At 39.3% G+C, this 25789-nt stretch overlaps 1 protein-coding gene across 1 annotated transcript in view; it reads left to right on the top strand.

Moving 5' to 3' along the window:
- Positions 1-25789, top strand: part of PIEZO2 (piezo type mechanosensitive ion channel component 2) — a 444879-nt gene that overhangs the window by 152326 nt on the left and 266764 nt on the right. Inside the window, exon 6 of the mRNA XM_029922540.1 lies at positions 2502-2627. Within this exon, the coding sequence (XP_029778400.1) occupies positions 2502-2627 (126 nt within the window). The remainder of the gene's footprint in view (positions 1-2501; positions 2628-25789) is intronic.

Here is a 25789-nt window from a genome sequence, read left to right as displayed (position 1 = left end):
AATTTCATTCATTTTTGATCTCAAAATTTCAGAATTGGCCTGGCAATTCCTAGGGTTTTGTTCTTCCAAATATATTTTTAAATAAGTTTGTTGCATTCTTCAAATATTCTTCTCATATATTTTGGAATATGTTTGTTGATGGCCTGAAAGTTTCTCCTAGCATTTTGTTTGAAATTGCACTGAATTCCACAGACTAAATTTGGGAAAGATTGATATTTTTGTCATATTAATTCATCTCATTCATGAATATGGCATATCCCTTCATTTACTCAGGTGTTTTACTTTGTTTCTCTAGTTTTACTTTGTTTCTCTTTTTACTATTTTGTCATAATGGTCTATGCATTTTTTGTTAAGGCTGATTCTTAGATATTTTTATCAGTAGGGGTTCAACCTGTAGGATATATTTATATGTATATAGTTTATTGTAAGGAATTGGCTTGCACTGTTGATTATACAAGCTGGCTAAGCAAGTCCAAAATCCATAGGGTAGGCTTTCAGGAAGGGAAGAAGTATGGTCATGGGGCAAGTTGGAATTCATGGGCACAGCCTGAAAATACTATGTACAAGTGACAAGTGTCCTTTTTGTCTCTCTTCCCTCCCCCTTCTTTCTTCCCAGACTCGTTTTCAAGACTATCAACTGATTGAAACAGGCCTGCCCAAAATTTTAAGGATAATATCTTCACTTAAAGTCAGTTGATTATGGACTTCAATCATATCTCTAAATTCATGACAATATCTAGATTAGTGTTTGATTAAATAACTGGGGACTACAGTCCAACCAAACTGATACATTGGCAAAACCATTTACAATAAGATTTGGTTGCTAATTTAAGTTATGTCTTATTTTCTATTTGATTATTGCTAATATAAAGGAACTATATTGATTTTTATATGATGATATTGTATCTAAATCACTTTTCTGACTCCTCATATTCTAATAGTTGGTCTGTGAATTCACTTTGGCATTCTTTTTTAAAAATTTTTTAAATGTTTTTTTATTTATTTTTGAGAAACAGAGACAGTGCAAGCAGGGGAGGGTCAGAGAGAGAGGGAGACACAGAATCCGAAGCAGGCTTCAGGCTCTGAGCTGTCAGCACAGAGCCCAACGCGGGGCTCGAACCCATGAACTGTGAGATCATGACCTGAGCCAAAGCTGGCCACTTAACCAATGGAGCCACCCAAGCGCCCCTCACTTTGACATTCTATGTTGAAGATAATATCATCTACAAATAGTTTCATTTGATCATAATATTGCAAACAATTGTAGTTATTACAACTGTTCATTGTTTTTCTTGTCTTACAATATTGGCCAATGTACCCAGTGATATGGTAGGTAGTGGCAAGGATAGCAAAAGTGTCCTTGACCATTCTCTGATGTTAATGTATGTCTAAAACTCCACCACAGATAGATTCCTTTTTTTATCTATGGTGTAAATTCTTCATTATATTAAGAATATTTCCTTCTATTCCTAGTATACTGAGTATTACTTTCTTTTATCATAAATAAAATTTGAATTTTATGAAATACTTTTTAATCCATTCAGAAAATTATATCAGCTCACTGGTGTGATTTACACATATGCATTTGTTAATGTTAAACACTTGTGTCTCTGTGATAAATAAACCCTAGCTTATTATTATTTTTTAGTATAGTTGACACAAAATGTTTTATTAGTTTCAGGTATACAACATAGTGATTCAGTTTTTCTTTGTGTTCAAGTGTAGCTACCATCTGTTACCATGCTATTACATATAATACCATTGGCTGTATTCCTTATTAAGCTGTAATGTTTATTCCCATCACCTATTTATTCTATAACTAGAAGTCTGTATCTTTCACTCCCTTTCATCCATTTTGGCCATCCCTCTACCACTCTCCCTCTGAAAGCCACCAATTTGTCTTTATATTACAAGTGTCTTTTAAACCTTAATTTATTATGATGTAGTATGTTTTTACTCTGCTAGTTCAGGTGGTTAGCAAATATCTTTTTTAATGATTTGTGTCTATGTTCATAAGTAAAACAGGTTTATCATTCCTTTTTATTTTCTAGCCTTGTTTTATTTTGAATTTAAAGGTACTCTAACTTTGTAAAATATTTTGGGCAACTTCCCTTCTTTTCCTATTCTCTGAAACTACTTTTATAAGATAGGTGTTTTTTTGTTTCTTCAACTTTAGCAGAAGTCTTATATAATATTTTCTGGGCCGGGGCTATTTGTGGTTCCATTTTGTGGTAATCTGTCATATAATAAGTAGGAAAGCATCTTTCTTTTACATTGGATTTTTAATCCATGTTAATTGCATAATTTTACAAAGGGGACAAGATACCTTTAGCTTTAAACTAATAATTAAGAGAGTAATTACGACACTTGACACAGTTCTAGATGTGTCTGTATAGTAGATTAGGCAGGGGAAACGGGATCCATGTGGAATGCTGCAAAGGTCAGAGGTAGTGAGTCGCATCTGAAGCTCCCTCACCGTCTCTGTGCTTCTTACCTCCTAGGGCATACGGGCCGGTTGTTAAAGTCCCTGTGCTTCACCAGTCTTTCCTTCCTGTTGCTTCACATCATTTTCCACATCACGCTGGCCAGCCTGGAAGCTCAACATCGTATTGGACCTGGTTACAACTGTGAGTATTATGGTGATGTTTTCCTTCATATTATGTATGAATAAAGCAATGTGCTATAATGCTTACAGAAATCTGTACGACAGTTACATCATGAAATCCATGATCATTTGTGGTCATGTGGCAATCCTGTGGTAGAAGTACATATAAGGAAACTGCCATGGAAAATTACAAGCAAATTAATTAATGAATGTTCAACAAAAATTAGGTATTAGGCCCCTATTTGTATGTAAGACATTATTACTGGGCTTAATCTAAAAAAATGAAGATACATTTATACACACACACACACACACACATACATATGGTGACTATGTGTGTGTGTGTGTGTGTGTGTGTGTGTATGTGTGTGTGTGTGTGTAGTCCCTGGAGCATACGGTACAGCTAGTGAGGCAAGACATATACAGTTTCTAACATGATTAACATGAGTACAAAAATTGAGTAACAAATAACTGTGACCTCAATCCTATTCTGCAGCATAATAGAAGATTTCATATATTTTTATGGGAAAAATATAATGACAGATTCTTTTTTTAAGTGGGAGTATTTTATTGTTACTCAAAGGGGAATAATATGTCTTATATGCATTATATTTTGAAGTTATGATCTGAAAAAATCAACATGTATATTTCTTCATCTAGGCAACATCATCTTTCCAAAATAAGGTGCTATCAGATAAATTTGACTTTAGTTTTTAAAGATATGTGATTGTCATTTGAAAAAACAAAAACATTTCAAGTAGATGGAATACATTGCACCTGGTTTAAGATAGGCCTAAGAAACTCTGGGATATTTGAAATAGACTATAATAATGGTTTTTCTTTGAGGAACCTGTTTGTGGGTTTTAAACTTCCTGATTTTTCATAAAGGCAAGCACAAGTGATATGAAGTAAACCTATCCTTCCCTGTGAAATAAAAGAAGATCAAAATTCTGTATGAATCAAAGACTGTTAACATAAATATAGTTAGATATTCTTTAGTAAAATTATTCAGTGTCCTTCTCCATCTAACTTTTAGAAATCTACAGTTCACAGGTCTAAAGTTAGTATTCATTTTGGCCATTTTATTGAATTCAGAATTCACTGGATACCAATGCCTATCAAAATGGTTTTGATTTAAAAATCTATGATTGAAGATACAGTTTTTGTTTTTAAAATTGAGATATAATTCATACATATACCGTAAAATTTGCCTATGTAAGGAATACAGGTCAGTGGCTTTTGGACTGTGCAGCCATTACTGCTATCTGATTCCAGAAATTTCCATCATCCCAAAGAGAACCCCCTATCCATGGAACAGTTATTCCTCATTCCCTTTCCACCCAACCCTAAGTTAATTTCTGCTTCTGGTAGATTTACCTGTTCTAGAAATTTCATCTAAACGGAATTGCATAATATGTAACATGTTCTGTCTGGCTTTTTTCACTCAGCATGATGATTTCATGGTTCACCTATGTTGTAGCATGTATCACTGTTTCGTTTCTTTTTGTGACTGAAGAATATTCCAATGTTAACATGTGTTTTTACTGTTTGGTAAAAGCTCATTATTCAAAACTTGAAAAAAATAAAATGTTTAAGTAATGACACTTTAGTTCCTTTAGTTATGCTATAATGGTAAAAAGGATTTATTATATTTGGCCAGGTTCAAATCTTTTTGGACTTAGGTGAAACGTCAGCAGCAGTATTTTCTCATGCATTTCAATCACAAATCCCTTGAAGACTTCTTACGATGGCGTTTGTAGGATCATAAGGAAGGTTGTCTGAATAAAAGACTGTTTCTTGAATGAGTTATCCATCACTGGAAGTATTTAATCACAGAATATGTTACAACTCATCATGTTTCAAAAATTTGAGTTTATAAATATCTTGCCCATTTCTTTAAATGAATTTAGATGCTGAGTGATATTGTGGAAACAACTGTCCTGAAGAGATTCTAGATTAGGAAGTGCAATTCATCATTTCTTCTGGCCTAGAGTCTAGGCATTTCTATTTTTTATTCAAAATTATGACTTGCCACAGCCCTACAAAAGTCAAAATACAAATGAATATGAAATGTTAAAACAGTATTCTCCTTTCCAAATTTATAAATGTATTTACTCTATATATGTCTTCCCTTATGAGGTATAGACAGAGACAGACAGACAGGAAGACATACAGACTTACACATGTACACACACACATGGGAATTTATTCTTCCCTGTCTCCTCCTTCCCAGGCAAGGACCCAAATTACTGGGATCCTTGGGTTGGGTCCTGCATTTAATGCCATGAAGTATCTGTACTTCACAGTGGAGAAGATGTGGAGGCCATCTTTGATATAGTCAAAGCTGACCTCTTTTTTAAAAAAATTTTTTTTAATGTTTTATTTTTGAGAGAGAGAGACAGAATGTGAGCAGGGGAGGGACAGAGAGAGAAGGAGACACAGAATCTGAAGCAGACTTCAGGCTCTGAGCTGTCAGCACAGAGCCTGATGTGGGGCTTGAACCCAAGAACCACGAGCTCATGACCTGCGCCAAAGCTGGACACTCAGCCGACTGAGTCACCCAGGCACCCCAAAAGCTGGCCTCTTGACATAGTATTCTGTACAACCCAACCTTAAGTTAGCTCTGCCTTTCCTACCCTCACACCAATATATTTCCATGTGTCTCTTGGAGATATTTTTATTCATGCACAATTACCCTCTGCTGTCATTGTTTACTGCAGTGTAACATTCTTCACTGCAGTGTAACTTGAATGTGATCTCATATCCTGCCCTCCTTTCCTTTTTTGACGTCCCTGTATAAAAGTGCCATTCTGTTCCACAGAAAGCCGATATAATGGAAATGCTAACAGTAAACTTTATTTCTACCAAGTTAAATTCTAATGTGAAGTTTGTTCCCAAAAGAGTTAACATTCAAATTTGCAGTTATAATATATATTATATATATATTATATATATATATAATATATATGAAATGGAACTCAGAGCTGGCTTATTCAAATCCCTTTTTTATTTAAATTTATAATAGTTTATTGTCAAATTGGTTTCCATATAATACCTAGTGTCTCTCCCCACAAGTGCCCCCCACTATGACCATCACCCCCTTCCCCTCCCTTCAGTCCTTGGTTCATTTTCAGTATTCAGTAGTCTCTCATGGTTTGTGTCCTTCTCTCTCCCCAACTCTCTTTCCCTCTTCCCCTCCCCCTGGTCCTCCATTAGGTTTATCCTGGTCTCCTGTTAGACCTATGAGTGCAAACATATGGTATCTGTCCTTCTCTGCCTGACTTATTTTGCTTAGCATGACACCCTCGAGGTCCATCCACTTTGCTACAAATGGCCATATTTCATTCTTTCTCATTGCCATGTAGTACTCCATTGTGTATATATACCACATTTTCTTGATCCATTCATCAGGTGATGGACATTTAGGCTCTTTCCATGATTTGGCTATTGTTGAAAGTGCTGCTATGCACACTGGGGTACATGTGCTCCTATGCATCAGCACTTCTGTATCCCTTGGGTAAATTCCTAGCAGTGCTATTCCTGGGTCATAGGGGAGTTCTATTGATAGTTTTTTGAGGAACTGCCACACTGTTTTCCAGAGCGGCTGCACCAGTTTACATTCCCACCAACAGTGTAGGAGGGTGCCCATCTCTCCACACCCTCGCCAGCATCTATAGTCTCTTGATTTGTTCATTTTAGCCACTCTGACTGGCGTGAGGTGGTATCTCAGTATGATTTTGATTTGTATTTCCCTGATGATGAATGACGCTGAGCATCACTTCATGTGCCTGTTGGCCACCTGGATGTCCTCTTTGGAGAAGTGCCTGTTTATGTCTTATGCCCATTTCTTCACTGAATTATTCTTTTTTCAGGTGTGGAGTTTAGTGAGTTCCTTGTATATTTTGGATACTAGCCCTTTATCTGATATGCCATTTGCCACTATCTTTTCCCATTTTGTCTGTTGCCTGTTAGTTTTTTTGATTGTTTCCTTTGCATTGCAGAAGCTTTTTATCTTAATAAGGTCCCAGTAGTTCATTTTTGTTCTTGATTCCCTTGCCTCTGGGGATGTATCGAGGAGGAAATTGCTGCGATTGAGGTCTAGGGGGCTATTTCCTGCTTTATCCTCTAGGGTTTTTATGGTTTCCTGTCTCACATTCAGGTCCTTTATCCATTTTGAGTTTATTTTTGTGAATGGTGTCAGAAAGTGGTCTAATTTCATTTTTCTACATGTTGCTGTCCAGCTCTCCCAACACCACCTGTTGAAGAGGCTGTCTTTTTTCCATTGGACACTCTTTCCTGCTTTGTCAAAGGTTAATTGGCCATACACTTGTGGGTCCAGTTCTGGGTTCTCTATTCTATTCCATTGGTCCATGTGTCTGTTTTTGTGCCAATACCACACTGTCTTGATGATGACAGCTTTGTAATAGAGGCTAAAGTCTGGGATTGTGATGCCTCCCATTTTGGTCTTCTTCTTCAATATTACATTGGCTATTCGGGGTTTTTTGTGGTTCCATACGAATTTTAAGATAGTTTGTTCTAGCTTTGAGAAGAACGCTGGTGCAACTTTGATGGGGATTGCATTGAATGTGTAAACTGCTTTGAGTAATAATGACATTTTCACAATGTTTATTCTTCTGATCCATGAGCACAGAATGTTTTTCCATTTCTTTGTGTCTTCTTCAATTTCCTTCATAAGTCTTCTATAGTTTTCAGCATACAGGTCTTTTACATCTTTGGTTACGTTTATTCCTAGGTATTTAGATGATTTTTTGTGCAATTGTAATATTTGTGATGAGGTCACCGACAGAGAAGGATACACTAAAGACTGCATTAGATAAAGGAATTGGAACTCTTTACTTTCAGTTATAGGCACCTTGAAAGTGAGTTTACAGAAATCATACAGTTCTTCTGAAAAATGAGTGGTGCATGTAACAGCTTTGGCTCATCAGATGTTATAGATTATTTTTGGTTCAGTTTCCTGTGTAGCATTTAAAAGCAATACATTATTGAAAAGGGATAAAAGGGACTGGCAAACAAACTTCAGAGATTTACAAACTAGGTTAGTCCAAGATTGACACAGACCAGGTTTTCAGCCTCGAGGATTTTTTAATGATCAAGTTATATAAACTTCAGAAAATACTGTTAGAGTGGGTAATGGAAACACTGAGTTTTAATTTAGAGTTGACTTCACTTCAGTAATGTTATTGTTCCTTGACCATTGGAGTTTCGAGTACACCACCAGAGTTGTAAACACAAACCCAGCTAGTTTGATATCCCACATTTGAAGGGTAACCCTTTTTTGGCATCTATAGATGCCAGAAAGGCAAAAAGTGTCTTGGCCAGAAGTGCTGTGCATTTTGAATACTTTTCTCTGATCAAGACATTGGTAAATGAAAATTCAGTAACCCACACAGGTCAGATTTCCCAGTCATATTCAAATTCAAGACCACCAAGTACTCATTTATAAGTGCTTAATTTTGTTTTCCTACCTATTCCTCTCTCCGTTTGAAACTCATATACCCTGACCCTCATTATAGCAAAAGCTCCCAGGATCCCTCAGGAATCTAAGACACATGTCTGGGGGACAACAGTAGCATTTATAAATATTGAGTCATTGAAAGTTCTTGCTCCCCTAGAGCCCTGTGAATATTAACTGGCAGTAGTAAAGAGTTTTTCAAACCAGCCTATTTAGTTTCTGACTAGCTGGCAGGTTTGTTAAAGGTGCCATTGTGCAGACCTGAAACCTAACCCCCTCACCCCCTCTTTCACTCCCTTTCTTCATTTCCAAAATGGTGCTTCTAGGTAAGTGAGGAAATCTATGGGGCAGGAGTGGGGGACCCTCTGTAAATTTTCCTCAAACATGTGTTGTGCCGCTTACTAAAATATTTTCATTCCATCAAACCTATATTATATAAATAAATGTAAACCCGGTTTCAATTATGTCATTACAGATTCCATACAAGTAGTTTGTTTGACTCACTAGTAGATGTGGGGCAACGTTAGTAAAATTTCAAGGCCAGTCTGGATTCTTATGCTGTGCTAAAGCATGTGATTGATTGAAAGAAACTTTTGAGTTCAACACTCTGAAGGAGAAATCGGTGGTGATAATAGGTGCTATTTATAGAGTGCCTACTAACTGGCGGGCCCCAGGGATCATTGTATTCTTTTTCTAATTAATGATTTCTTTTCCTTGTTACAGATGAGCACAGATATCCTTAAGTAGGGCACTCCATCCACACAACCCCATTCTGTTCTCTGAGCAAGTCTTCAGGGTGGCTCAGGCTGTGCAGATGGCCAGCTATGCACTGCCTGTGGGCACCCCCTGAGGAGGTGAGTGGGAGCTGCCATCAACTCCAGGCTCTGAACACCAGGCTGGCAGCCTCTTCCAGGCTGGAGTAAGCTGGACACAGGGGATCATTTTATTCCTACAAAGAAGTCATCTGCTGGCCAAGCCTTGCCCTGGTGGGGCTGTGCCTTTTATGAGCTGTCTTCCCCAACGTGGTGCCTTCCTTTTGTATATGTGCAGTGCCTGTCTGCTGGTGGTGCTGAGGGATGGGCTAATGACAGATGAGGCTGGGGTGAGGGTAGCACTGAGCGTGACAGTGAAGAAATGAGCTCTGGAAGAGCAAATAACGTCTGAACTGGGATCTGAGCACTGACCTGCCTGGCTTTCTACTCTCTTTCCTTCTTTTTTTTCTTAATGGATTTATTTGGGGAGGGAGGGGTAGAGAGAGGGAGAGAGAGAATCCCAGGCAGGCTCCATGCCGCCAGCGCACATCCTGATGTGGGGCTCAAATTCAGGAACTGTGAGATCATGACCTGAGGCAAAGTCAAGAGTTGGACACAACCAACTGAGCTACCAACGTGCCCCAACCCTTTCACCATCTGTTTAGGACTGTGTCCTCCATTACACCTCCTAAGACATTGGAGTAGTCTAGCTTCAAATATTTACATATGTTTCTGGTATGTCCTTACAGTATTTCCTTTGCTTTGTTCAATTGCATCATTCACAGTTAGAGTCTTTCCCCTTGAGGGACACAGCACTCAAATCAGCTCCATTGAGGGTGGGGAGCATTTAGAGTTCTGATTTTCCACACTAAGAGCACAGGAAAGTAGGCCTAGAAACCCATTGACCAAGAGGTTATTATAGGCCTTAAAGTACTGTATCCTGATGCTGTATCCCCAAAACATATATGGGTCCCTGTGCTGAGACCCAATATATGAAACATTAGCATGTGACAAGAACACTAAGGGACACTTGTGGGCCTGGCAGTTCGGCATCTCATCTGGATAGTTGTGGGGTGGATGTGTGGAACAAGCCACTCTTGTAGACATTCTGCATTCTGGTGCCAGTGCTGACTTGTCTCTTGGCACATGTAGCCAGAAACTTCATCATTAATCATGCTCATCATTAATCGTGTTAATTGGAGATAGACCCTTAGATTTGCAGAGTCCTCTGATGAGTCCATCCTTGTAGAAGTAATCTCTATGGATAGTCTTTATTTTTCACACTTGACACAGTACTGTGGAGGAAAGACTGAATATTGGTGAAGTGGGAGACAAAATATGTAAAAGGAAACGATCCCTATGCTTGCTTTATGAGTAATTTTTGAAGTCACTTCCTGCTGCTTGCTTTTCATGGAAGTTAGCCTGGAGTCCCCAAGAGGCAGCATCCGGGGGAGCCTTGGCTCTCCTCCTCCTCTTCTTCTCTTCTCTCCCCTGATAGCTTCGTGAATTGACAAACTGCCTCTCAATACAACAATTATAAAGAAAAACCCTAGACCAAGTTACAACTCCCGGGTCATTTGTGCCAGGAGGAGGGTACTGGTTTAATTTTCTCTTAACTAAAATAGTCTAAAAGCATCCGGATCATACGTACACCTTCCTATCACATTTATTATAAGTGCAATTAGCCTTTGGTATTCTTTCCTTCAGCCTGGTAATTGAGGCAGCTTGCTTTTTCCATCCCCTGACACACTTACGCACGTGCCAGCCTGTGACAGAGCCTGGCACTCAGCACTGTGGGCAAGGAAGGCTATTCCAGTCTAAGACTAATTTATGATCCGTGCTCTCTGGATGGGAAGCATTGCTGAAAAAGAACTCTGGCAACCTGAGATTTGATGGTGTCTCCTTTCTTGGAGTAACGAATACATTCAGTTTTTACTGACAAAAGCCAGAATTCTACAGGCAAGAGGAAGGATTGAGGGGGTGGCACCATGTGAAAGAGGAAACCCATCAGGATGAAAATCTCTTAGGCCAGTACCTTGTTGATACCCTGATGTCTCTTGGACCAATAGTCATGCAGTGATGTTCAGGTTATGTGATGTTTTTCACATATTCATTTTCCTGTGAGGAATACTTGGCATGAGAATTGTCTTTACTATTCAATATAGGAGCAAATACAGGATCTTATATGATGGTATGCAAGTTACTCATCTCTGCCTCAGCGTCCTTGACTGTAAATGTAATGATCTGCCATCTCAAGCGTTGTCATGGTGGTTGAGTTAATAATATGGGCCATGTCCTTAGAACAGCCTGGCGCATAGCAAGTGCTCATTAAGTATAAGCTATTATGACTGTTGTCATTATCATTAGAGGACTCATATTTCTTGCCCAGGGTTATGCACAACTACAAGGTAGCAGAAAGTTCTCAGAACTGAATCCTGCCTCTAAATTATACATAGTCACATGGATGAACTTTTAAAATTATGAAATGTGAGAAACTTATATGGTACCAAATAATTCTCTATTCCAATTTATCTTAATTTCCTACTAATTCTGTTATATTTGGATTGATATTACTCTACCTTGTGTGGTCGAATCATGGCTAATAGGGTAAAATGGTGCTGGTTGGAAGGTATCCATGACACGTTATCTTTAGTGACCCTCTAGTCTCCTTCAGTACTTAGTTTTTCTCTTCTTTAAGAGCTACCCCTCCACTGAGAACTGCCATACCACCTGCCCCATGGCTGCACTACTGGGTCCGGCCTGGACCTGTGAGTACATCAGAGCCCTCTCCTCCTTCCTTCCCTGCCCTGAAGCATGTCACCCACCCCATACCCTCCAGCATAGAGGAATAAATACTAAATGTTCACTGTTCATTACCTTTTCTATGTTACAGAATTTTAGACAAGACAAAGGATGAAAATATTAGGAAAGAAATGCTATTTTTTTGGCAAACTAAATGAACACTTTACTTATATTATCTCACTTAAGTCCTCCTATGTCTCTTAAAACATAGTGGCTCTTACTACCATGTTACTGCAAGGGATGCGAGGACCAGAGATGGAGACTGTCTAGCGTTAGGTCACTCAATTAGTAACTGAGCCAGAATTCAAACTGAGGTCTTTTGGACTCTGCAGACCATATTATTTCTAGTGTGCTATGCAGTCTTGTAAGTGTGTGGGGGAAACTTTATAGGGAAATGAAGCTTTGGTAATTAGATTTTGAGAAATAGATAGGAGTAGGATCCATGCTTTTTGGAGGGTCCACTGAGGGAGAGGATAATTAATTGGACATATTCTAGGTAGAGCATTAATGGTTAGTAGTATGTTTTACTTGGTAAATACTGGCCTTTAAGAATATATTCACCTCTGAGAGCAAGCAACGTGGACTCTACTGGTTGGGTGCATGGATGCATGTTTGCCACAGGGGATTTGTATCTCCTGGTCCTTCCTGATCCTCTGTCCCTGTCTGCCTCCCCTCATGTGGATTCTCTGTCGCTCCCTAACAATGGAGGCCTTCTGGTGTGTGAGTGATTTTAATCATTATTCATCAAGCCTGAGAAAATTGGAGGTGTTTTTTTTATTTTCCTGAAGGGGTAAATCAGTCAGTAAATCAGTAGGAATGTGTGGGACGCCTTACAGTATGCAGACATCTACTTCCCTGAAATGTGACCCTCTGAGATCCTGGGTCCTGAGGCGGTTTCCAGAATGACACATAATATAGTCTAATCTTTTCTTTTGAAGACAACAGTCTTCCAAATATTCAAAAGCAGCTATGATACCACATCTAAGTATTTGTTCCAGATCCATCCTGAGTCCTTCCCCCTCTGCTGTCTGCTCAGCTTGTCAGCGTCTCCTGTGGATGATTGGATAAGAAAGCATCAGTGCTTTATCAGGTGGGGAAACTGTGGTTTCCGTGTCCAGAAATAATAGACATCACAGGACTGTGACTTTCCTTGTTCTCAAAACTGTCCTTTTCCCCATCAGCTAAATGTATGGGTCTGTCATGGATTATATATTTGCCATGTAGACCTTTTCTTACCTAAAATAACAGATCTGTTTCTTGTGAGTCCAGTTTCTAATTGGCAGATATGCCCCATCCTTGATTTGGGATTTGGATTCTATTTGAGTAGAGCTCTTCCTTACGTAAACCACCCTCTTATCCTTCAATGAAGTAAAATGTGTGTATCTCCTGACACAGATCAAGCATGCCAGGAAGTCTTATTTTCTTCACTCTTGGTTCTGCCTCGACATATCTCACACCCAACTTCTTCTTCATTTTTCTTAAATAACATTTTTAAAATCTTTTTCTAAGTTCTAAGTTTTGCTCTAAGTCAGTATTGGCAATAGCTTTAATGTACAATTGCTCCTTACAGGCCAGGCATAGTTTTTGTGTAATAGCTCAGGCCCACATAGTGCCGCAAGATGCTTGCTCTTTTGCATATTTGCAGTTCAAGAAACTGAGCAGCAACAGAAGAGATTGGTTAAAAAGTGACAAATGTGACACGCAGGGCCACAAGGATGGCATTGGCTCTCTGCGGCCCATCGTGTGTGTGCGCACGCGCATGCGCAGGCAGGTCAGTTGCTCCCTCTAAGGAGAGGGAGAGGGAGAGCTACAGCCAAGGCAGAAAGATGACCTTACCAGCTTTACTTCTCCCCTCTCCATGGGGATCCGTTCTGCCTCCAACTAGTCAGTCCTGCAAGTTTCCAATTCCCCATCTGCACCTTTGTTCTTCTTATTCCCCTGGGAGGGTCTTCTTACCCATATCACCCATCCCTTTCCTCCACTGGACCCACCCTTCAGTCCTAAGCACCTGCCCTCGGAGACTTGGCCGACTGGGTCACGTGCCCTTCTGCTCCCCAAACGCTTTGTGCATCTGTCATTGAACTTCTCATGCTGACTTCTAATCACTGACTGCATATATATTCTTCCATTAGCATATGATCAAATTGAAGGTAGGGACTATCACATTTTGTTTATTTTGTGACCTGAGGGACCACAGGGCCCTGTGTATAGCATATGGCCTGGTAAGTGTTCAAAGAGCAAATACATGAATTAACAGTAGGTGGGGGTGGGGAGGAAGGAAATGAAAGTGTGACAAAGATGAAAGGGGACGACTCTTATTTTGTCACCAGTTTTCAGTGGAATCATCCCCATCAAGGGTCGTGGCTAAGCTGTTGAGGAGAGCAGCTTGTCCTGTGTGATGTCCCCTCTCTGCCAGGAACTCGCTCTCCTCTCTCCCTGTCCCCCACGGGCACTCTGGCAGCTGTTGCCATTCCCCTCTTTTCAGTTCAGGCGGAAATAGGAGAATGATCCATTCATGCGAGGGCCTTTGTCTCTTCTTTAAAAATTACATACTAGACAAAGGAACGCAGTATTGATTTCCTTTGCAAAAGGAAATCTGGATTTCTATTTGAAATTTTTTTAATGTTTTATTTATTTTTGATACAGAAAGACAAAGCATGAGAGGGGGAGGGGCAGAGAGAGAAGGAGACACAGAACCGGAAGCAGGCTCCAGGCTCTGAGCTAGCTGTCAGCACAGAGCCCGACACGGGGCTCAAACCCACAAACGTGAGATCTGACCTGAGCCGAAGTCGGAGGCTTAACCGACTGAGCCACCCAGGTGCCCCTGGATTTCCATTTGGATTTGGGGAAATCGAGGATGAATGTAGAGAAGATGATGCTGGAATTAGCAAGGAGGGACCAGGAGAAGGAATAGATGTGCTGTGGCAGGGCGGCCTCATTAATAATTAGGGAGGGGAAGAGAAGTCTGCCAAGGATAATAGACATGCCATTCTCCTCCAGCTCATTGCTCCCGCTCTGTCCCCACTGGTCCTTGCTGTAAGATAAATCACAGGGCAGGAAGTTTAAAATGATTTGGGATCGATTGTGTTTGCTTAAATAACAATTTCCCTAACCTCAGTTTCATGATGCAGCATTTCTAGTGTAAATAATTTACCATAGAAGCACTAAGGCAGGTCTGTGTGGTATGGAAGTAAACTTAACCTCAAAGTGATAGACAACATAAAGCTTTCAGTGTATGTTTTGAAACTCATGGTATAATGGAAGGATATTTCAAGGGCATAGAGGAAGCAGCAAAATTGGGCCAGCTATAATCATGAAATTCCAGAAGATATTAATTGTGTGGACACAAGTTCAGTTACTCTTCAGACTTACTAATTTATATACATATATATATGTGTGTGTATTATATATCTTAGAGCTGAGGTATGTGGATTCATAAATGAATACTGTTTCTTCCTATAAACAGAAGTTTGGATTTAGAAAATCCTTCTTGTTTCACATGTTAAAAATATATTTCAAGGATGCAGAAGAACTGCAGAGAAGTTAAAATAATTTCTCTCCTACATTTATTTGTAGAGACATCAAAACATTTATTGAGATCCCTGTTGCAGGTTATGCGTATATATAGACTATTACTATCAAAGGTATTACTATAAAATGAATGTTATGATACACTTATTAACAAATGTTTTGCATATTGCTTTACCATTTCTTTTCTGAAAAAAAGCATTTGCTTTGCAAATATGCACATCACATTGGTAATTATGGTTTCAAATGCTCTCTGTCATTACTTTGCATGGCTATTTAGTAACAATCTCCAGGTTTTAAGGGAGCAGTCATTCTCAAAGGGCCCAAAACCACCATGAGGAAGCAGCGCAGTGGAGTAAGATTCGAGAGCTGATTTCCAAAAGTCCCCGTGTGGCGACTGCATCTCCCCCACTGCCAACAGGTGACAAAACCCAAGACAGTCATGATATATAAACCATATGAATCAAATCAGGATAGAGCACGTGCATATTTTTGCAGTATCAGAATTTCCTAATGGAAAAATTTGAAAGAATGTGACATTGAAACTATAATTATGATATCTGGCCTTGTCAATTTTGAAAATATTTTCCATAAAGTTGAAGCCACAACAAGCACAAAGAAAATTAGTTTTAAATAATTTAGGTTATTTATAATCCCATGAGCCTGCCGGGTATTAATTTATTTGGTAAGTGTTTGTGAAATCCCTGCTGTGTGCATTCCTTCTGTTAGGTGCTTCTGATACAGCGGCCAGTAGATCCCACAGGCCCTGCCTTCGCAGACCTTACAGTCTGCCGGTGGAAGGCAGTAGCAGACAAATAAATGAATGACAGTAATAGTGTGGCGTAAGCACCAGTATATGGCATAAGCCATACAAAGAACAATAGAAATATACATAGTACTTACCTCCTTTGGCCTGGGTGGGAGACCCCCTCGAGGACGTGATGCTGAAACAAAAACCCGAAAACTGAGTATAATCCCTTCAATCTGTGTCCCTGTAATGGACATCAAACCTGGGTCACCTTGATGGAAATCAAAACTCTTTTTTTTCCCTATGTGTTGTTTCCACATTTCTATATAGTCTTTATAAATATTTCATCTCTGGTGTAATCTTTCTTCACATTAATACATAAGAGTATCCCAAAGTTTTCCTTGGGTGGTTTTGATTTTTGCCGTTCAGTAATGTTGGTGAGCAAATCTGTTGTTTATTTCCTTATCCTTAGCCCCAACCCAATGCTTTTTCTAAAAATAATTATTGGTAAAAACAAATACTCTTCCATTTTTACTATTAATATTTATTTATATGGAGTAGTACTGCTCATATACATTGTCTGTATTATTCTCTATAAATGTATCTTACAAGTTTGGGCAGCTCAGTTGGTTAAGTGTCCAACTTTTTGGCTCAGGTTATGATCTCATGGCTCATGAGTTCAGGCCCCACATTGGGCTCTGTGCTGGCAGTGCAGAGCCTGCTTGGGATTTTCTCTCTTTCTCCCTCTCTCTCTGACTTTCCCCTGCTTATGCTGTCTCTCTCTCTGAAAATAAATAAACCTAAAAAATTGTTTAAATAAAATATAATTGATTTTTGTTAGGGTGCCTAAGAGGCTCAGTCAGTTGAGCATCTGACTCTTGGTTTTGGCTCAGATCATGATCTTGTGGTTCATGAGATTGAGCCCTGTGAGCCCTGCATTGGGGACTTATGCTGAAAACACAGAGCCTGCTTAGGATCTTCTGTCTCCCTTTCTCTCCACCCCTCTTGAGCTGTCTCTGTCTCTGTCTCTGTCTCTCTGTCTCTCTCTCTCAAAATAAGTAAATAAACATTGTTTTAAAAATCCTAATTTTGGTTAACTTTCATTACATTGAGATTTTTCATTTTAATAATTGTAATCCATTACTCTTAGCTTTTCTTACCACTTCAATGCTGTAAGTTGACAGAACTGATATTTATTGTATTCTGCTTAAAAAAGATTTTTTACATGTTAAAATAGATGTGATTCTTTAATTCATTTGGAGAAACTGTGGAGAATGGATTTGACCCCCTAAATGGCTAGTAAGTTTCCCATCACCATTGATTAAATAGTCATTTCTTTGATACCAATAGGTGAGCTTTGCTCATGTACAGCGTGCTCTTCTCTGAGGACTGGTGGAAAGGTGGCTTCTTCAGGATTCTGTGAGAGTCCATTTCGTTGGTACATCTGCTTCTCCTGCTGCTTCTCTTTCTCCTGCTTTCCATTCCCCATTCCATGTTCCTTTTTATTGTGAAACTTGAAATTCTATTTGGAGAAGATTCTGAATAAGCCTGAAAAACCGAAATTCTAGTAGAAAATGTAGATTCCCTTAAATGCAGATGACCATACCTTGAATTAGCAACTACTGATATGCTCAGTCACCTTCATGTCCGAGTCAGACATAAACTATGTGTGTTTCAATACCAAACCATAAAATTGAGAAATAGCTTCTGGGAAAGATAATTTTATACCATATATTTTCAGACTCAGCTCACCTTTAATGTATAGATGTTTACATCTGTCATTCTTCCATGAATTACATCAATGTGAGTAAGTACATCTATCGGAGGGAAGCAGAAGTTAAAGGTGAAAAAGAAATTAAACTTTTTTTTTTAGTGTTATCTAGTATAATCAGTTAATGTGGAAAACAATCTTTGAGTTTTTCCAGATGTTATGCATCTGGTCAAAATCTCGACTTTAAATTTGACATGTCTCTGGTACAATTCTTCGGTTACCTAGGCAAAGTACAGAAGTTGCTTTCAGTTTATAGAGTAAATGCTACTATTTTAAGAGCTATCCAATGTCTCAGTAAACTGATTCTTTCTGAAGCCATTTCTACTTAATTTTGATTAGAGGAATGTTCATGAGTGTGTTTATAGCCCCAAAGCTGAGTGTAAAATTTTAGAGTCCACAAGATGATAGAGGTGTGTGCATTTCCTGATATAATGGAGCTTTCATATTTGTTACAACAAACAGCTATCAGCTTAGAGCTTAGAGGGCGAAGTAACCCCTTAGGTAGCTAATGTGTACTCATAGAATGTGGTCACTAGAAACGACCCTTCCATTTAAAGAGTTTCAATCACCGACACATCCTTGGGATGGAATTATGAGTCCAAAAATTGCAGTGATACCTCATCTCAGGGTGAGTGTTGGAAGTGTGTCAGTGGAGAAAGGAAAACTAGTAGGAAAGGTAGGAAGAGAAGGGGTGATGTGGCACAGCTGTGTGAAGCACAGAAGTCTGGTTCTTCTGCCATCATGACTGCAGAGACTGCATGAAGATCAACTGTGAATCCCAAGGAGAGGAGCAAGGAGTGAATGAATCCTGTGTGAAGCTCCTGGACCCCCAGTTTACATTTCTCCACTTACTCAATGAAAAAGTTGAGAATGCACTGTGAGAGAATGCCAGTTGTCAGGAGGAGGCTATGGGGACCAGCAAGAGGGCAGTGAGTCCCAAGGAGGAACTGGGCTAGCAAGGGGGAGATGCCAATCCATAGATGGACAAAGAGCAGTGGGTGCATATTTGACCTACTGCATCTACACATGGATGTAGGTTCCTCAGCAGAAGCAGCCCTCCCATTGTGATCCACCAGCCCTGGGCAGGGCCAGGTGGGTGACTCCCTCTCTGAGAAGATAAGGGCTTAAATCTTTGTGGAAGAAATGAGATAAAATCCACAGATAAATGAGATAAAATCTCTCTCTCTCTCTCTCTCTCTCTCTCTCTCTCTCTCTCTCTCTCTCTCCCTCTCTCTCTCCCACACACACACACACACACACACACACACGCCTGGGATGGCATTCTTTCTCATTCCTCTTAAGATTCTGTCATTGAACAGAGCATGTGGAAAGAATTCTAATTCAGTTGCAATTTGGGGGATCAGTATAAGCCCACAGTCTAGAGTTTGTTGTCTTGCTAAGGTAGTTGATTATAGTCTTTGGTCATAGGTTCTTGGAAAAAAATATGTGGATATTGTGAGAATTAGGGTGTACATCTGGATGGCTTTTTGTGCAGTCTAAACAGTGAGGGAGCTCACCTGAATTTCTATTAAATACTTCTGGGAAAACCAGTGCTGGTTTTGGGTTCTGAGGTGTTTTCATTAATGGACCTTTAGGGAAAGTCCTTGTTTCTGTTTCTTTGTTATTTGTTTCAGTTTATTTCCTCTCAGACATAAGAGCCATCTAGCCATATCAGTTTTTATCTCTAAGGTTGGGTAAGTGTGGCCTTGTGTCACTCATAAAAAAAATCTCTACTGAACTCAAATTCCATTTGTGGAGTTGGATCCCCAGCAGTGTAAGTAAAGAGTGCAAAAGTGCCTGAAGAGTGTCCCTGGAATCCCCTTCTAAGTGGAATTTACTCTCCTGGGAATTGTATTTTGTATGTGCCAACTCATTTTTTTAATGTCTATATCTACAGAATAATGGGCCCTTCTACCCAATGGAATGTATAGTTTATCCTGCCCAATCTTTTCACTTCCAGGATTACCAAAGAGAGGCACAGTACTTATGTGACTTTCCCAAGGTCACTAAGAGCTCATTGCAAAGATCACAGTAGGCCACCTAGTCCAATGCTGATCTAATAATATTTTTGAGAAAATTGCTAATATAAATTTAAAATTATGGTTGGAGCACTTTTTCTGGTCTGAGTTGTCAACACAGGGAGGAAAAAATGCACACAGAGTTGATTTATGAAAACCAAATAAAAATAATTGTTTACCATAAAGTTAGAAAAGTCATTCTTTTGCAGCCACAGCCATATAATTACTACTACACGATTGCTTCTTGATGTTAATGAAGGCGTTTAAATATACTGGGCCTATAAAAGGTTTTTTAGGGCTGGAAATGCTACACTTCATGTTTTTAATTACTTTGTAGAGTTTGAATGAAGGTAAGCAATAGTATAAAGACAACATTTTACGCTAGAGAATTCTTACTTCTACTGTAGAGTCTGGCTTCAGTGTTTCTTGCAAAAGAGCTTTGAAATTGGGCGTGTAAGAAGTTATAGTTTTTGCTATCATGTACCTAAACCTTCTAGAACATTTAAAACATTTTAAGTGAATTCTGCAGCATTAGGTTGAATAAAACCGATGTTAATATTTGGAGTACAGACTAATATTGGTTTGGCATTTTAAAGATTTCCTAATTTCAAAAAACAGTGAACAGCAGAACTGAATTTCTGTAAGGTCACATTCAGAGCCTTTGTAATCTCAATTATTTCAAATCTGATAAAAAGCTTGATTTACTTCAATTTGATAATTTTTTGACCTTTACAAATATTAAAATGTTCTTGTACATATATGAAATAAACTCAAGATTCTCTGAAACTAGAAATACGGCAGCTTCAGTAGTTTCAGCACGTGTGACACAGAGACATTTCTTTATCTCTAAGTTGTACCTAGATACAATGTCAAATGTATGTCAAATAATATTTCACTTAAAAAGAATTGTTGACACCTGTTTTATTAGAGTTATAATTTAAACCAGAGGCTCTTAATGAAATCTAAAAATCTTCTGGCTCTCTGCCCTTGGACAGGTCACTGTTCCTCAGCAGACTTTGTAATTTCATGAAATGAAATGGTGGCGGTGGAAACATGAACTGATCAGAAATCTTGTAGAAGGTGTTGGTATGCACAGGTGTTGTTTAACAAAGTGCAATGCAGAGTTGCCTTAATATATTTTCAGAATTAACTCATTATATTTGGGTGAATATGTTACCTTATGTCAACCATGTCTGCAGTAGATTATATGATGTTCTGACATATTGGTACTGAACTTGGCCATGTGACATTTCCCTCAATCCAAAAAATTAAGTGATCCCAAACTTGAGACTTTAAAATTCTGACTTTAGATAATAATAAGCTTAAAATAAAAATAAGGTGTGGGCTTCTTGGCCCCCCCCCCCCTCCGCGCCGCCTCGCGGAGCCAGCAGGCCTGGCTCCCCTCCCTGGCCCTGACAGTCGGGCGGGCTGCCCTGAGGAGGCCGGGAGGGGAGGGCTGGGCCAGCTGGCAGGTGGGCGAAGATGCTGAACTTCTGCGCTGCCCCCAACCTCACGAGGAAGAGCACGCAGTCGGACCTGGCCTTCTTCAGCTTCCCGCGGGATCCGGCCAGATGCCAGAAGCAGGTGGAGAATTGTAGGAGAGCAGACTTAGAAGATAAAACACCTGATCAACTCAATAAACATTATCGATTATGTGCCAAACACTTTGAGACCTCCATGATCTGCAGAACTAGTCCTTATAGGACAATTCTTCGAGATAATGCAATACCAACAATATTTGATCTTACCAGTCATTTGAACAATCCACATAGTAGACACAGAAAACGAATAAAACAATTGAGTGAAGATGAAATCAGGACACTGAAACGGAAAAAAATTGATGAAACTTCTGAACAGGAACAAAAACATAAGGAAATCAACAACAGCAATGCTCAGAACGCCAGCGCAGAAGAAGGGGGTGAAGAACAGGATGAAGACATTTTACCTTTGACCCTAGAAGAGAAAGAAAACAAAGAATACTTAAAATCTTTATTTGAAATTTTGATTCTTATGGGAAAACAAAACATCCCTCTGGATGGGCACGAAACTGATGGGCTCCCAGAGGGACTCTTTACTCCTGATAACTTCCAAGCACTGCTGGAGTGCCGGATCAGTTCTGGCGAAGAGGTTCTGAGAAAGCGCTTTGAGACAACAGCAGTTAACACGTTGTTCTGCTCGAAAACACAGCAGAAGCAGATGCTAGAGATCTGCGAGAGCTGCATTCGGGAGGAAACCCTCAGGGAAGTGAGAGACTCCCACTTCTCCATCATCACTGATGACGTCGGGGACATAGCGGGGGAAGAGCACTTGCCCGTGTTGGTGAGGTTTGTCGACGAGTCTCATAACCTGAGAGAGGAATTTGTGGGCTTCCTGCCATACGAAGCCGATGCAGAAATTTTGGCTGTGAAGTTTCACACCACGATAACTGAGAAGTGGGGACTGAACATGGAGTACTGTCGTGGCCAGGCTTACATTGTGTCCAGTGGGTTTTCTTCCAGAATGAAGTTGTTGCTTCTAGGCTTTTAGAGAAATATCCCCAGCCTGTCTACACACTTTGCTCTTCCTGTGCTTTAAATATGTGGTTGGCAAAATCCGTGCCTGTTGTGGGAGTATCTGTTGCATTAGGAACCATTGAGGAAGTCTGTTCTTTCTTCCATCCATCTCCACGACTGCTTTTAGAGCTTGACAATGTCATTTCTGTCCTCTTTCAGAACAGTGAGGAAAAGGGTAAAGAACTCAAGGAAATTTGCCATTCTCAGTGGACAGGCAGGCATGATGCTTTTGAAATTTTAGTGGACCTCCTGCAAGCACTTGTTTTATGTTTAGATGGTATAAGTAGTGACACAAACATTAGATGGAATAACTATATAGCCGGCAGAGCGTTTGTACTCTGTAGTGCAGTAACAGATTTTGATTTCATCGTTACCATTGTTGTTCTTAAAAATGTCCTGTCTTTTACAAGAGCCTTTGGGAAAAATCTCCAGGGGCAAACCTCCGATGTCTTCTTTGCAGCTAGTAGCTTGACTGCAGTGCTGCATTCACTAAATGAAGTGATGGACAATATTGAAGTTTATCATGAGTTTTGGTTTGAAGAAGCAACAAATTTGGCAACGAAACTTGATATTCAGATGAAACTCCCTGGGAAGCTCCGCAGAGCCCAGCAAGGTGACCTGGAGTCTCAGCTAACCTCCGAGAGTTACTATAAAGAAACCCCAAGTGTCCCAACAGTGGAACACAGTATTCAGGAGCGGAAAGATATATTCTCAGAACAGCACCTCAAAGCTCTTAAATGCTCATCTCTGGTACCCTCTGTCATGGGACAGCGCAAATTTAATACATCAGAGGAGCACCATGCTGACATGTACAGGAGTGACTTACCCAATCCTGACATGCTGTCAGCCAAGCTGCATTGTTGGAGAATCAAGTGGAAACAGAGGGAAAGATACAGGGCTTCCATCCACCATTTATGAAGCCCTGCATCTGCCAGACATCAAGTTGTTTCCTAATGTTTATGCACTGCTGAAAGTCCTGTGCATTCGTCCTGTGATGAAGGTTGCGAATGACACTATGAACATGGGCGGAAGCTCTCAAAGCATACCTGAGGAACACTTTGACAGACCAAAGGTCAAGTAATTTGGCTTTGCTTAACATAAATTTTGATATAAAACACGATTTGGATTTAATGGTGGACACCTATATCAAACTCTATAAAACTAAGTCAAAGAATCCTACAGATAACTGAGAAATCATTGAAAATACCTAGGAGACTTTTAAAGTGGGATTTCTCTTATGTTTGATATTTGGAAAAATCTGTAAGAAATTTGAAAACATCTTACAGAAAAGCTGTCAGGTGTATGTAGGCCACTTAATCACTGCGTATCTTGACCTGTCGACCTCTTCATTGAGTACATTAGCCATTGATAATCTGCCTATTTAAATGGCCCCTGTTTGAACTCTTACGCTTTGGAGACGTAACTGTTCTTCCAGAAGATAGCATTGAAAGTGCCGCATTACATTTCTGTGGAAGCCCTGCCAATGGCACTTTGGAATTGTTTTAGTTAGGTCATTTTAGAAATAACACTTATTATCACTGGATCCAATTGTCGGGTATTGAGGTATCAGTTCTTAGGAGAAATAGATTTTCAAGAGGTGTGGTGGAAAGGAATACATTTTATAAAATGTTACAGTGAAGCTCATGAGTGACCTGGAGTGTTAAATATGTTAAAAATCTGTAACAGACAGTTAAGGGAGTTATCAGTCAGCTGGAGAGAGAGAAAACAGAAAACGTGAACTTGCCAAGCAAGGATTTCAGTGTAGATTTTGTCTTTATCAAATGAACTTAAAGGAACAAGTTACAGTTACGGTTTGAATGGGTGAGCCTGCCATTGTCGGTGCACATTGGGTGGTTGCTGTTTACATTCCTTTGTTGAGCCTACATCTCCATAAGATTTTTAGCAGGTATTTGTTGAACACCTCTGTTTCATGGTCAAGACAGGATCAGAGGCCATGGATACTGACAACTGATTTGTCTGTTTCCCTCTTTTTCTATGACTATATTTACTGCCTCATCTTGATTTATAAAAAAAAAACCTGGAAAACCTACAAAAATAAGTGTTTTGTGGTTTATCTAGGAATAATACAGAAAATATTACTGTTATTTTGGTGAAGAAAATCAATTTTGTATAGTTTATTTCAACCTAAATAAAATGTGAATTTTGTTTAAAAAAATAAGGTGTGAAGTTTTTGATGAAATCTTTATGAAATCACTTACCCCTTCTATTAATCTGGATACAGGTGAACATACTATTTTACCATGAAGATTTTCCAAACAAGATAAAACAAAATACATTTTCCATTTAAATCTGCTCATTGAGTCACTAGTTCATGTTTTAAATTTTGAATTAATAGGCTGGTGAAAAGCAATAAGAGGCATCTCCTTAATAAGACTGAATAATTAACATATTTTTTGTTGACAAGTATATTCAGTGTCTTTGTGCTACAGTTACAGATAGATGTTATCATCAACAGTATCTGGCATTTATTTTACTTAAAGCTATTATTTTTCCTTTTTTATTAAATTTTTATTTATTTTTGAGAGACAGAGAGAGACAGAGCATGAGCAGGGGCAGAGGCAGAGAGAGAGGGAGACACAGAATCTGAAGCAGGCTCCAGGCTCTGAGCTGTCAGCACAGAGTCTGATGCGGGACTCAAACCCACAGACCACGAGATCATGACCTGAGCCAAAGCTGGATGCCCGACTGACTGAGCCACCCAGGCACCCCTTAACTATTATTTTTTTTGACAGTGAGTCATAGAAGTAAACATTCTCAGTAATGATGTAATTTTTGTAAAAATTTATTATGCTTCAGTAACTGTCAGTAAACTTTATACTCAATAATATACAATTCTCATAGAGTTGGTATTTTTATTTTTGTTTTAAAGTCAGAGTGACCAAATTTAGAATATGTCTACATTTTTATGGCCTTAATACTTATTTTAAGTGATAGGCTGCCTGAAGTACATGCATGCATTTCTGGGAAAAGTAAGCTTTTTGTTTCCATTAGGGTGAAACGAAGGTGTTATTCCAAGAACATTGGGACTGGCTAAGAATCCTGAAGCTGAATCATGATAAGACTCATCAGTTGGAAACTCTTTCCCAGGAGGCCAAGTCATTCAATGTTTTATATCTAATTCTAGGAAATAATGGCAGATGCCTAATTTAAATAAACAAAGAAAGGATGTACTACCTGTCCCACCCAAGAATGTCAGAGTCATGGCAGGCACAGCCTGAGGCTAGTCATTCACCCAATAAATATTTATTATTACCCCCACGGAGTATTAGACACTGTTCCAGATGCTAGGGATAAAGTTGCTTCAAAATAACAACAAAAATGGAAACCCTTGCCCTTGAGGAGCAGACACTCTGTAATGTGGAAGACATGTAAATAAGCAAGATTCATAACATTCTGATGGCAAGACTTGCTAAGAAGAAAATTAATCCAGGAAGGTAGAGATGAAATAGTGACGCCAACCATGCTTGAAGTTTTAGATAGGGAGGTCATGGAAATGCACAAAGTGAAACATGAAAA

This window comes from Suricata suricatta, chromosome 14, assembly GCF_006229205.1.
Source record: "Suricata suricatta isolate VVHF042 chromosome 14, meerkat_22Aug2017_6uvM2_HiC, whole genome shotgun sequence".
Lineage (NCBI taxonomy): Eukaryota > Metazoa > Chordata > Mammalia > Carnivora > Herpestidae > Suricata > Suricata suricatta.
This window is presented reverse-complemented; position numbering and strand designations above follow the sequence as displayed.